At 36.6% G+C, this 14,100-nt stretch overlaps 1 protein-coding gene across 1 annotated transcript in view; it reads left to right on the top strand.

Moving 5' to 3' along the window:
- Positions 1-13,838, top strand: part of STK31 (serine/threonine kinase 31) — a 101,643-nt gene extending 87,805 nt beyond the window's left edge. The window contains 3 exon segments of the mRNA XM_046020910.1: positions 4,660-4,728; positions 13,462-13,612; positions 13,615-13,838. Coding sequence (XP_045876866.1) covers positions 4,660-4,728; positions 13,462-13,612; positions 13,615-13,673 — 279 coding nt within the window. The 3' untranslated portion in view covers positions 13,674-13,838.
- Positions 13,839-14,100: the final 262 nt, after the last annotated feature.

Here is a 14,100-nt window from a genome sequence, read left to right as displayed (position 1 = left end):
TTTCTGCTCAGGTCATAGTTGCTGGTTCGAGCCCTGCATCGGGTACTGCACTCAGTGTGGAGTCTGCTTAAGATACTCTTTCTGCTCCCCCTCCCCCTGCTGTTTCTCTAAATAAAAAAATAAAATCTAAAAACAACAGCAATAACAAAATATACACCACAGAAACCCGTTTAGAGCTGCTAATACACAATTCATGTATTGCCATTCTTTCCTTCTAACAGATACTGCAAAATGATTGTGGTCATGCTCATTGATCTCAGATAATGACTTCAAAATAGCACCCATAAGGAATAGTGTTGATTGAAAAACAAGCCTATTTACCATCCTTGATGAATATATTTTCTATGAATAAACCACTAAGATTGCTCTGATCTTCTAGCAATTATAAGAAAGGAAATCTTGTCTGTCATACAAACCATTATCTCTAAGATAAAAGGAGACCAATTAGGACAAGTAAAGCTGTTACACAAAAAGTTACACAAAAACAAGTTACACAAAAAACAAAGATAAATAATGAAACCCTTTATAAATTTCAGCCAGATTCAGCTTTTGTCAGTGTTTAATTACCAAGCTATTCTTAGTGATAAAACTAGAGACCCTCATAAGGACAGCATTTCACATTGCTAACTCAGATGTCCCAAGTTACCTGAAATTTAAAAAACAAAAATAGGTAACATTTAATGAGTGCTTACTACGTAACAGTTACTTTGCAAGTATTTAGCCAACTTAATTCTTGCAGGGGCCTTATAAGTGAGGAAACTGAGGTAAAGAGAAATTAGATGATTTATTCAGATCCAGTGGCTGCTAAGAGATGGAACCAAGATTAAAGCTAGCCAGTCTGTCTCCAGAATGTGCACTCTTTACCATTATCCCATCTCTCCCAGCCTTCCCCAAACAGTTTCTTCTAGTCATCTGAGCCGACAACTTGTAGTCTTCTTGACTCTTACATCTCCCTCACCTCACTCTTCCAGTTAATCATGCTTTGGCATTTTTACTATCTTCTGAATTCTCAAATTTCTCTTCTATCTCTTAAACCAGTGTGTTAATTCAGTATCTCTTACAGCTTGTTAGTAAGAGGCTTGTTAGGAGATAAGGATTGTGAGAAGATAAGATTTTGTTAAATAACTAAAAGTCAACAGTAAAATTTAAAGATCTAATTAGCTTTATTAATCAGTTCATGAGTCAGTCAGCATCCCTTCTACTAAGTAGAAGGGAGCTCTGAAGTGTTACAGAACAGAAAAGGCTTTTAAAGATGAAGAGGGAGTAGAAAAAAAGTTAATTAATTGCAATGATTCCATTGTTGTAGCCAAGATCATCCTTCTAAGTGGAATGGAGGGGATCTGTCAGTAAATTTCCTTCTGCTGACTAAGAAATTCCCATGTTGGATAGTTAGAAGTTACACAGATAGGGGAGTGAATGAAACTGCAGTTAGGTTAGGTAGTAAGTCATGGTTTACTGATGTGGGACCTTAACCTGAGTGACACCATTTTTGAGCCTGTGATTTTCTTTTTAATGCCTTCTGATTTATAATCTGCAATTTGCTTTGCTTTGATGCGGGATAGGACATAGTTGTGAGGACTCTGTTAGGGTTCAGTCAGGATGACAGAAGCCACACTTTACCTATTTCAGTTTATAAAGTGCTTTAATACAGGAACTTAAAGCTTTTATATACATTGGAAGATGTAGGATAACAGAGATAAGGGAAGTAGTAATCTATTTCAGCCTGTAACACTTGTTTTTTAGATTCCCCATTAAGTGCAATCATATGGTATTTGTCTTTATCTGACTTACTTGTTTTAGTATAATACTTTCCAGGTCCATCCATGTTGTTGCAACACTTAAGGTAACTATTGATATGTTGGGGGTGAATCTACTATTTTGTTACTTGTTTTGTTTGCTCTGTTTCTTTTTTATTGATTTTTCTTGACTTCTTTTGGGTTACTTGAACATTTTTAAAGAGTTGATCTTGATTTATTTATGTTTTTTAAAAAATATTTTATTTATTTGACAGAGATCACAAGTAGGCAGAAAGAGAGGGGAAGCAGGCTTCCTGCTGAGCAAGAGAGCCTGATGTGGGGCTCGATCCCAGGACCCTGAGACCATGACCTGAGCTGAAGGCAGAGGCTTAACCCACTGAGCCATTGAGGTGCCCCTATTTATGGTGTTTTGAGTGTATTACCTTCTGTAGTTTTCTGAGCAGTTGGTATGGGTATTATAATATATGTATGTGTCTTATCACATTCTACTAGTATCAGTGTTTCAACACTTTGAGTGAAGTGTAAAAGCCTTTTGTTTAAGTTCCTTCACCCTACCCACTTTTAACTATCATTGTCTTAAGTGTCAGATAGTATAATGTAATAACTTTTGTTTCAGTCATTATATATGATTTAGGAAACTTATGATGAGAAGGATAGTCTTTGACATTCCCTTATATTTCTGCTCTTTCCATTGTTATTCCTTCCTAACGCTCCAGTACTCTTTCAAAGGGCACAAGGTGGGGGAGGAACAGAGAGAGTGGGAGGGAGAAGCAGACTCTCCACTGAGTGGAGAGCCCCGTGTGGGGGCTCAGTCCTAGGACCCTAAGATCATGACCTGAGCTGAAGGCAGATGCTTAACCAACTAAGCAACCCAGGTCTCAAAAATTCATTTCTTTTTTGGTTGAAGTACTTCCTTTACCCAGTCTTTAAGAATGTGTCTTCTTGAGACATATTCTTTTAGTTCTCCTTCATCAATGAACATTTTGATTTCACTTTTTTCCTGATGGATAGTTTCACTGGATATAAAATTTGTGGTTGAGAGTTCTTTTCTCTTAGCAGTTGAAAAATGTTGTGCCACTTCCTTCTGGTTTCCATGGTTTCATAGAAATTCTCTGTTATTCAAGTTGATATCTCTCTGTAGATGATGTTTTTTTTGGTTGCTTTCAAGTTTTGTTTTTGTTTTTAGTTTTTAGAAGTTTCATTAATTTGAGTTTATACTAGATGAGTCATTTTTTGTTGTTTTGGATGTGGGGGTCATAAGACACTCCAGTCCTGGGTTTTTTTTTAACCAGTTTGTCTTCCTCTTTACTCTCTCACAGACCTCCTTTGTTGTGTTCTGTTATTTCTAACATAGTTTTACTTAGTGGTAAGGAGAAGGAAGAAACCGTAAGTCCTTTTGCTCATTTTTAAATTACAATGAATGGAACTTATTTGAATCTGGATTTAAGTAAACTATATGAAAGTATAATAATTTCTGATATTTATGGGATGATAAAGGTTTTGAAAGCTGGGGGTATCTGGCTAGCTCAGACTATGGAGCATGTGACTCTTGATCTTGGGGTTATAAGTTTGAATCTCATGTTGGGTGTAGAGATTACTCAGAAATAAAATCATGGGATGCCTGGGTGGCTCAGTCAGTTAAGTGGCTGCCATTGGCTTAGGTCTTTTTCCCAGAGTCCTGGGATCAAGCCCCATGTTGGGCTCCCTGCTCAGCAGAGAGCCTGCTTCTCCCTCTGTCTTCTTGCTGCTCTGCCTACTTGTGCTCTCTCTCTATCTCTCTGTCAAATGAAAAAAAAATCTTAAAAAAATGTTTGAAAACTGGATAGTTTATATAGGCATATCTTGTTTCATTGTGCTTTACTTTATTGCATTTTGCAGATACAGCATTTTTTTTTTTTTTTTTAACTAATTGAAGGTACAGAATTCTGTGTCAGGCAAGTTAATTGATGCCATTTTCCCAATAGCATCAGCTCACATAGTGTCTCTGGGTCATATTTTGGTAATTCTTGCAATATTTCAGACTTCTTGACTACTAGTATATTTATTCTGATCTGTGATCAATGATTATGATTCATTGAAGGTTAGATAATTAGCACTTTTTAGCAATAAGGTATTTTTAAAATTAAGGTATGTATATAGGCTTTTTAAGGCATAATGTTACTGCACACTTCATTTGACTTGCTTTATTGTCATAGTTGTTTTACTGAGGTAGTCTAAAACCAAACGTACAATATCTGTGAGGTATGTCTATATTAAAGAATTACTCAAAAAGAAAAAAATCACGAATTGTTAGTGGGATAATATTGTTACTGTGTCAAAATAAAAGATTTTAACTTTTAGAAATATGTACTAAAGTGTTTACAGATGAAATTATGAGATGTATAGGATTTACCTCAAAAATAATTTATATAATTTTATGTATAGGGTTGATGGTTGTTGGGGCTTGATGATGAATATGTAGGGTTCAGAGTACTTTGTGCATGTAAGAAATCTCCATAATTAACAGTTTTAAAAGTTTAACATGTATCTCTTGAATATAGGTTAAGAATTAGGGAGGAAAGAAACATGCTTGATTTATTTTCCTCATACTTAATATATGAAATCAACATTGTATAAGCTACTAAGTTTTGATATATTTTCTTGAAAGGTGAGGAAGCATTGAAATTGCTTATAGTCTATTCATCAGCTCTGACTGATACTTGAGGAACCCCAAGAACTGTTTAGTTCCTGTGAGCAAGTAGTTACTAACATGGAAGTGTTTTTATCCTGTGAGAGCTGATATGTGTTCTTTGAGTGAGCTCTTCTGTTTTGTCCAGAATATGAAGAGTTCCAGATTTGTCTGTGCTGTAGGATTGACATTTTGTTACATTAGGAATTTATCCATTCTCATTTTCTTTAACAGCTTTCTGTTCAAAATCAGAAATTTGAGACAAATGAAGATGGAATCCCAAAAGTGGATCAGTTTCATTTGGTATGTGACCTTTTTGTCATTTACTGGTTGGAAATATATGCTATAGTTGTAGCAGTAATGTAAACATAAATATTTGACTGAAAATATCCTCTGCCTTTTGTAAGAATGCAAAATAGCATTCACAATAAAGAAATATTGAAAAAAAAAATTCAAATGCCTTTCTTACACCACTGGCAGGGAATTACTGTTAGAGAATATTGTTGGATTGTACATTTGTCACACAAATTATATAATATTGTAAGTAATAACTAAAGAAAAATAGTCTGCTTTGTCTTCTAAGATATTATATTAAAATTAATGTTTTGCTGATTTTTGTAGGTATCTAGCTGTGTCTTTTCTTTGTCATGTATCTGTCATTCATATTGCTCTGCTATTAATGTATGTATTCCACCAACATATTTTGAGTATCTGTTCCACACTATGAATTGAACTAGATGATGTATTACCAGAATTGCAGCATTGAATAAATGAATAATTTAGAAATGTGAACCAGGGAAACAACCAAGATCTCTAGGTAGGGTATTAAGAAAGTACTTTGGAGGAAGCTAATTTTTAATTCTTCAGAGAAATGTGGAGGGAAGAGAGGTGGGTAGAAAATGCCACCAAGTAGTTTGAGGTGAATCTTCAAGATTGAATTAAGAGTTTACAAGAGAGAATGAGGTGATGGTATTGCAGGTAAAGACAAATAACCTGGATTAAGACTTGAAAATATTAAATTCTTTTGAAATAGAATAGTCCTGTATGACTAGATATTAAGAGGTTATAACTATGGCAGTAAATGAGTTTATGGAAGTATAAAAATCAAGCTCCAAAAGTTCTCATGCCATTTTTTAAGAAAGAAAATGTTTATTTAAAAATAAATGGCTTGCGGCCCTGGGTGGCTCAGTCGTTAAGTGTTTGCCTTCGGCTCAGGTCACGATTCCAGGGTCCTGGGATCGAGCCCTGCATTGGGCTCTCTGCTCAGTGAGGAGCCTACTTCTCTGTCTCCCACTCCCTTTGCTTGTGTTCCCTTTCTGTCTGTGTCTCTATAAAACAAATAAATAAAATCTTTTAAAAAATGGCTTAATATCTCATTTGTTTTTAGTGCTGAATAATATTCCATTTTCTGAATGTACCATGGTTTATTTACCTATTCACCTACTGAAGTTCATTTAGGTTGCTTACAGGTTTTGGCAGTTATGAATAAACATCCATGTGCAGGTTTTTGTGTGGGCATAAATTTTTATTTCATTGGGTCAATACCAAGGAGCACAGTTGTTGGCTTATATGGTAAGAGCATGTTTAGTTTTGTTAGAAAGTGAAAATCTTCCAGAGTGGCTGTACTATTTTGCATTACCATTCCTGTTGCTCCACATCCTTGCTAGCATTTGATATTGTCAGTATTCTAGATGTATAGTGGTATCTTGATTTAATTTGCATTTCCCTGAGACATGATGTGTGGAGCATTTTCTTATATGCTGATTTGTCATCTGTGTCTCTTTGTTGAGGTGTCTGGCAAGGTCTTTGGCCCAATTTAAATAATGTTGTTTTCTAATTATTGAGTTTTAAGTATTCTTTGTATATTTTGAAAAACAATCCTTTATCCAAAATGTCTTTTGCAAATGTTGTCTCATAATCTGCTGCTTGTCTTTTAATTTTTTTGACAGTGTGTTTTGCAGAGCAGAAGTTTATAATTTTAATTTTAATGAAGTCTAATTTATCAGTTTTTCTTTCATGGCATTTGGTATTGTATTCTAGAAAGTCATCACCAGACCCAACTTCATCTAGGTTTTCTCCTATGTTATCTTCTAGGAATTTTATACTTTTGCATATCACATTTAGATCTGTGATCAGTTTTGTGTTAATTTTTGTGAAGAGTATAAGGTATCTGTGTACATTCATTTTTTTACATGTGGATGTCCAGTAGTTCCAGTGCTATTTGGTAAAAAGGCTATTTTTGGGGCATCAACCAACTGAGTCACCCAGTTGGTTAAATGTCTTCAACTCAGGTCGTAATCTCAGGATCCTGGGATCAAGCCCTGCGTCAGGTTCTCTGCTCAGCAAGGAGTCTGCTTCTCCCTCACTTTCCTTCTGTGCGTGCTCTCTCTCTCAAATAAATAAATAAAATCTTTAAAAAAAACCAGGAAAAGACTATCTTCATTGTATTGCCTTTCCCTTTTTGTCAAATATTATTTGACTATATTTTATGGGTCTGTTTTTTGCCATTAACATATTGGTTTATTCTTTAATATCACACAGTCTCGATTACTGTAGCTTTATAATAAGTCTTGAAGTTGGGTAGTGCCAATCCTACAACTTTGTTCTTGAATATTGTGTTGATTATTCTGAGTCTTTCTGCCTTTCCATGTAAATTTTAGAATTAGTTTGTTCATATCCACAAAATAATTTGCTGAAAGTTTGGTTGGGATTGTACTGGATGTACAGATCAAGTTGGGGAGAATTGATACATTGACAATACTGAGTCATCTTGTCCACGAGTATAGAATCTCTCTCCATTTATTTAGTTTTTCTTTTATATATATATATATATATTTTTTAAAATATTTATTTATTTGTCAGAGAATGAGAGAGAGAAAGGCAGGCAGAGGAGGAAGCAGGCTCCCTGCTGAGCAAGGAGCCTGATACAGGACTTGATCCCAGAACCCTGGGATCATGACCTGAGCTGAAGGCAGATGCCTAACTGCCTGATCCACCCAGGCATCCCTCTTTAATATCTTTCGTCAGAGATTTGTAGTTTTCCTCATATAGATCTCATACCTATTTTGTTAGATTTATACCTAAGTATTTTGTTTTTTGGTGTGCTAATATAAATGGTATTGTGTTTTTAAATTCAAATTCCACTTGATCATTGCTGTATATAGGAAAGTAATTGACTTTTGTATATAAACTTTATATGTGGCAACCTTGCTATAATCACTTACTAGTTCCAGGAGTTTTTTTCTGATGCTTTCAGAATTTCTATATAGACAATCATGTCATCTGTCTATGAACAAAAAGTTTTTTTTTTCTTCTTTCCAGATAACATAGTGTCGTGCCATTTTGATTGTTTGGACTGTAGTGAAGGAACACATACAGTTTAACTCTGTAGTCCTTTAATTTATTTGACCACAGAAACATTGTGTTTTATTGCATCTAATATTCCATGAAATTAGCTTTTAAAAAACAGTAGAAATGATTACTAAGGAGCTTTGCCATACTTCTTGGATAATAGTAAAAAAAAGAAATTTGGAGACGACTTTTGGGAGACCATGAAGTTGTTTATTACATTTGCTGGCTGTAGTATAGAATGAGATAACAAAAGATGATAATACTTTATACTTCTAAAAAACAGGATACAGATTTCTTGTCATTGGCAAAATAGCTATACTGATACATTAGAGGTTGTAGCTTCACCCAAAGTGAACACTTGAAACTCCTGCTCTTTCAGACTTGATATAAAAATTACACTGTAAAAAATTATCCTGAAATTTAGTGATTTAACATGCATTTACTGTCTTACAGTTTGTGAGTTAGGAATCTGGGCATAGCCTATTTGGATTCTCTGCTTCAGGGTCTTTTACTGGCTGCCATGAAGTTGTTGACTGGGCTGTCTTAATGCTTGACTGAGGAAGATCAGCTTTCAGGCTCTCATGATTGTTGGTAGAATTCATTCCCTTTCTAGTGCATCAGAAGTTGCCCTCAATTCTTTGCCATATGTCCATCATCATAGCTTGTTCCATCAAAGTGTATAAGCAGAGAAAGGAGTAGAAAGTCTGTTAGCTAGACTGAAGTTAATAGTTTTTTCATAACCAACTCACTACGTCAATCATACACTTAAGAGGAGGGGATTATGTAAGGATGTGAATACCAGGAGGTAGGGATCCATGCGGAAAATCGTAGAAGTTGCCTACCACAGTTACATTCTGTTAGTTGTGTGCTAGGCACTCTGCTAGGTGTATGTATAAAGAAGGTGAATAAATATAAGAAGCTCTTATTTAGGGGTACCTGGGTGGCTTAGTAGGTTAAAGTCTCTGCCTTCGGCTCGAGTCATGATCCCGGGGTCCTGGGATTCAGCCCTGTATCGGGCTCTCTGCTCAGCAGGGAGCCTGCTTCCTCCTCTCTCTCTCTCTGCCTGCCTCTCAGCCTACTTGTGATCTCTGTCTTGTCAAATAAATAAATAAACTCTTAAAAAAAGTTCTTATTTAATGTGGGTAGCTGCTTAGGGAGACCAAATTAGAAGAATATTTGGCTTATGTAGTATTTCCTTGTGGGATCTGAGGCAGCTATTAGTGCTAGGAATGGGTTTGTCTTTATATTTTGTAATCACACGTAGTTACCAAACAATTGAGGGAACTAGAATTTAGACATTACAGGGGCCATATCAAAAGTGGAGAGAAATCAGAGAATTATGTAACTGACAGATACTAGAGGACAATTAATTCACTAATTCCCAGCCCCTAGAAGAATTTCTTTATTAATAGGTCCAACAGATGGCCCTCAGTCTTTTCTAAAGTACTTTTAAGTTCAGATAAATTCATTCTTTATTGTACAACTTCTAAGTTTATCTGAAAGTAGTTCTTCAAATAGATGTTCCTTCATATAACATGTTTGTGATATAATATTCAAAAGTTACAAAAAGAAGCACATCCCTATTGATGTGCCCTCCAGCTACCCTGGTCTGTTCTCCCAGTAGTAGTGCTAGTTTCTTATGAATCTTTCCAGAGAGTTATATGTGGAATCTAAAACAAAACAAAAACAAAATCCAAGGTTATAGATACAGAGACCAGATTAGAAGTTGCCAGATCATACATACATACGTGGAAAGGTCTATGTGTGTATGTGTCCTTTTCAAAACAGATTATCATATCATTAAGTTAAAAATATTATATTTGCTCTGTACCCTCAGTAAGAGCAGGAGCTTTGTGTTTGGTATCATTGTATCCCCAGTGTCAATAGTTGATACATAGTAAGACCTAAATATTTTTTGAATAAATGAATGAATCTTTACTATATTTTTTCTGATAAATATTCTTCATCTGCCATTTTTTGAACTTGTTTTTACCCTCAACCCCCCCCCCCCAATTTTCAACCTCTCTGAAATCCATTTTTGTATATATGAAGTATATATATGTGTGTGTGTTTTGTATATATGAAATCAGATTCAAAAATTTTTTAATATGTGGACAGATAGTTGACCCAGCACCATTTTTTCAATAGACAGTCTATTCCTACTGATTAAGAAAGCTACTCCAAACTCTGCCACGTTTTCATGGACTCAGGAATCTGGTTGGGGCTCTGTTCTGTTCTTTGGCTTGGGGTTTTTGTTTTTTGTTTTTTTTTTAGATATTATTTATTTATTTGACAGAAACACAGCTGGTTAAATTTTTTGAAGATCCTTCATACTATTTTCCACAGTGACTGTACCTGTTTACCTTCTCAGCAATTATTATTATTATTATTTTTAGAGGGAGAGAGAGCACAAGCACAGTGGTAGAGGGCAGAGGGAAAGGGTGAGAGAGAATCTCAAGCAGGCTCTCTGCCAGCATGAGTTTGATGTGGGGCTCGATCTCATGATCCTGAGATCATGACCTGAGCCAAAATCAGGAGTTATATGCCTTTCTAAAATTTTTTATTTTTATTTTTAATTTTTAAAAAAGATTTTATTTATTTATTTGACAGAGAGAGATAAGTTGGCAGAGAGGCAGGCAGAGAGAGAGAGAGAGAGAGAGGGAAGCAGGCCCCCTGCCGAGTAGAAAGCCCGATGCGGGACTCGATTCCAGGATCCCAGGACCATGACCCAAGCCGAAGGCAGAGGCCCAACCCACTGAGCCACCCAGGCGCCCTATGCCTTTTTTTTTTTTTAAACAAATATTTATTTAATAGAATAGGTAGGGGAGTAGAAGGAGAGGGAAAAGCAGGCTCCCTCCTGAGTGAGGAGCCCAATGCAGGACTCAATTCCAGGACCCTAGGATCATGACCTGTGCCAAAGGCAGATGCTTAACCGACTGAGCCACCCAGGTGCCCCTGGATTTTGTAAGTTTTAGTTAAGTTTATATCTGATGAAAGTGCTGTCTTTATGTGTGTTTAGAAACATATCTTGTAGAGTGCAGTATGGGCATTGGCATTCATTAATTTAACAAGTACTTACTGAATATCTGCTATATCCCTGCTACTGTGCTAGTTGTTGGGGATGAAATGATAAACTAAAATTTCACATTAGGGATCTTAGAGTCTAACGAGGACACTAGCAATAAACATGATTTTTATTCAGTGTGAAGTGTGTTCTGTTTGGAGTCATCATAGAGGGACAAAAAAAAAAGGAGTACCCCGCTGCTTTGTCAGGTGGAAATAATGGAAGAGCAGTATTATAGTGTTGTTTATGTGTGATGATACAAATAACTTTGAAATATTTCCTTGAAATTGTGGTACCTAATAAATTTTGGTTCCTCAAATGAAAGAAGATGGGATCGGGAGGGAGACAAACCATAAAAGACTCCATCTCAAAAAACAGACTGAGGGTTGCTGGGGGTAGGGGGATCGGGAGAGGGTGGTGGGGATATGGACATTGGGGAGGGTATGTGCTATGGTGAGTGCTGTGAAATGTGTAAACCTGGCGATTCACAGACCTGTACCCCTGGGGATAAAAATACATTAATGTTTATTAAAAAATTAAAATTTTTTTTTTCATTTTATTTATTTTTTCAGTGTAACAGTATTCATTCTTTTTGCACAACACCCAGTGCTCCATGCAAAACGTGCCCTCCCCATTACCCACCACCTGTTCCCCCAACCTCCCACCCCTGACCCTTCAAAACCCTCAGGTTGCCCCAACCTCCCACCCCTGACCCTTCAAAACCCTCAGGTTGTTTTTCAGAGTACATAGTCTCTTATGGTTCGCCTCCCCTCCCCAATGTCCATAGCCCGCTCCCCCTCTCCCAATCCCACCTCCCCCCAGCAACCCCCAGTTTGTTTTGTGAGATTAAGAGTCATTTATGGTTTGTCTCCCTCCCAATCCCATCTTGTTTCATTTACTTTTCTCCTATCCCCCTACCCCCCCATGTTGCTTCTCCATGTCCTCATATCAGGGAGATCATATGATAGTTGTCTTTCTCCGATTGACTTATTTCCCTAAGCATGATACGCTCTAGTTCCATCCACGTCGTCGCAAATGGCAAGATTTCATTTCTTTTGATGGCTGCATAGTATTCTATTGTGTATATATACCACATCTTCTTTATCCATTCATCTGTTGATGGACATCTAGGTTCTTTCCATAGTCTGGCTATTGTAGACATTGCTGCTATAAACATTCGGGTACACGTGCCCCTTCGGATCACTATGTTTGTATCTTTAGGGTAAATACCCAGTAGTGCAATTGCTGGGTCATAGGGTAGTTCTATTTTCAACATTTTGAGGAACCTCCATGCTGTTTTCCAGAGTGGTTGCACCAGCTTGCATTCCCACCAACAGTGGAGGAGGGTTCCCCTTTCTCTGCATCCTCGCCAGCATCTGTCATTTCCTGACTTGTTAATTTTAGCCATTCTGACTGGTGTGAGGTGATATCTCATTGTGGTTTTGATTTGTATTTCCCTGATGCCGAGTGACGTGGAGCACTTTTTCATGTGTCTGTTGGCCATCTGGATGTCTTCTTTGCAGAAATGTCTGTTCATGTCCTCGGCCCATTTCTTGATTGGATTGTTTGTTCTTTGGGTGTTGAGTTTGCTAAGTTCCTTATAGATTTTGGATACTAGCCCTTTATCTGATATGTCGTTTGCAAATATCTTCTCCCATTCTGTCAGTTGTCTTTTGGTTTTGTTAACTGTTTCCTTTGCTGTGCAAAAGCTTTTGATCTTGATGAAATCCCAATAGTTCATTTTTGCCCTTGCTTCCCTTGCCTTTGCCGTTGTTCCTAGGAAGATGTTGCTACGGTTGAGGTCGAAGAGGTTGCTGCCTGCGTTCTCCTCAAGGATTTTGATGGATTCCTTTCTCACATTGAGGTCCTTCATCCATTTGGAGTCTATTTTCGTGTGTGGTGTAAGGAAGTGGTCCAATTTCATTTTTCTGCATGTGGCTGTCCAATTTTCCCAGGACCATTTATTGAAGAGGCTGTCTTTTTTCCATTGGACATTCTTTCCTGCTTTGTCGAAGATTAGTTGACCATAGAGTTGAGGGTCGATTTCTGGGCTCTCTATTCTGTTCTAAAAAAAAAAGAATTAAAAAGAAACAAATAAGTTGCATTCTTAAAAAAAAAAAAAATTAAAAATAATTTTTTGGTTCCTCATATGGACGATGATAATGGGAGTGGTGGTAGAGGAGTTCCTGGAGATCACTTCAAAACTAATCACTAGCTGACCAGTAAAGGAGGTTACCCTTCCAAAGAAGCTTCACTGTAAAATTTTCAGTGTCGAACTCTTATCAGGCCATAAAAAAGGAAAAAGGAATAGACTTAAAAAAAAATTTTTTTTTTTTTTTTAGTTTCACTTGTTTTTGAGATATTTCAACTGTGATTCTCTTTCCTATTACAGTTCTTCCTTTTGCTCTATCTCCATTGTTTTATTATTGGAGTAATAATTCCTTTCCAATAAAAAGTAGTTGCATTTTGTAGACATCTTAAAAAATCTAAATAGGAAAAATTGATGTTAGCTCTGTATTATTGATAAAAGTGTTTTTGAAATGGATCCTCCTTCCTTATTTCAGATTTGTCCTTTTGTTTTGATTTTACTTTTGTTTTGTAACCTGTCTTTTTCCTTGCAGGATTATAATGTCAAATCCCTCATCTATAGCTTGATCCATTGTAGAAGTTCAATGACTGCTGAGCAAGTCTTGAATGCTGAATGTTTCTTGGTGCCAAAGGGGAAATCAACTCCAAACCCAGAAAAAGATACTGAATATACTGAATATAAAGAAAACAAGAATTAAAGATGGAGAATGTGGATAAACATAAGAAAAAGACAAGAAATGATTAAGCCAACTTTGATTTTGATAGATATAGTATTTTTTTGTTGTTACAGACGTTCCTTTTAAAACTTTGTTTAGTTTGGTTAAATAAAATAGAAAAAGATCTGAAAGTGTTGTGGAGCTAGTTGGGTTGTATCTTTGGTATTCCAGTTGTGAAAAATAAAAGATGTTTGGCTATGCGCAAGATTGTATAGTTCGAAATTTCATTTAACTGGAGTTGTTAAGAATTTTCTATCCGGGGGCGCCTGGGTGGCTCAGTGGATTAAGCCGCTGCCTTCGGCTCGGGTCGTGGTCTCAGGGTCCTGGGATCGAGCCCCACATCGGGTTCTCTGCTCCGCAGGGAGCCTGCTTCCTCCTCTCTCTCTGCCTGCCTCTCTGCCTACTTGTGATCTCTCTCTCTGTCAAATAAATAAATAAAAAAAAATCTTTAAAAAA

This window comes from Meles meles, chromosome 10 (assembly GCF_922984935.1).
Source record: "Meles meles chromosome 10, mMelMel3.1 paternal haplotype, whole genome shotgun sequence".
In the NCBI taxonomy this organism is placed as follows: Eukaryota; Metazoa; Chordata; class Mammalia; order Carnivora; family Mustelidae; genus Meles; species Meles meles.
Note: the sequence above shows the minus strand (reverse complement) of the source record. Positions and strands in the feature narration are given on the sequence as shown.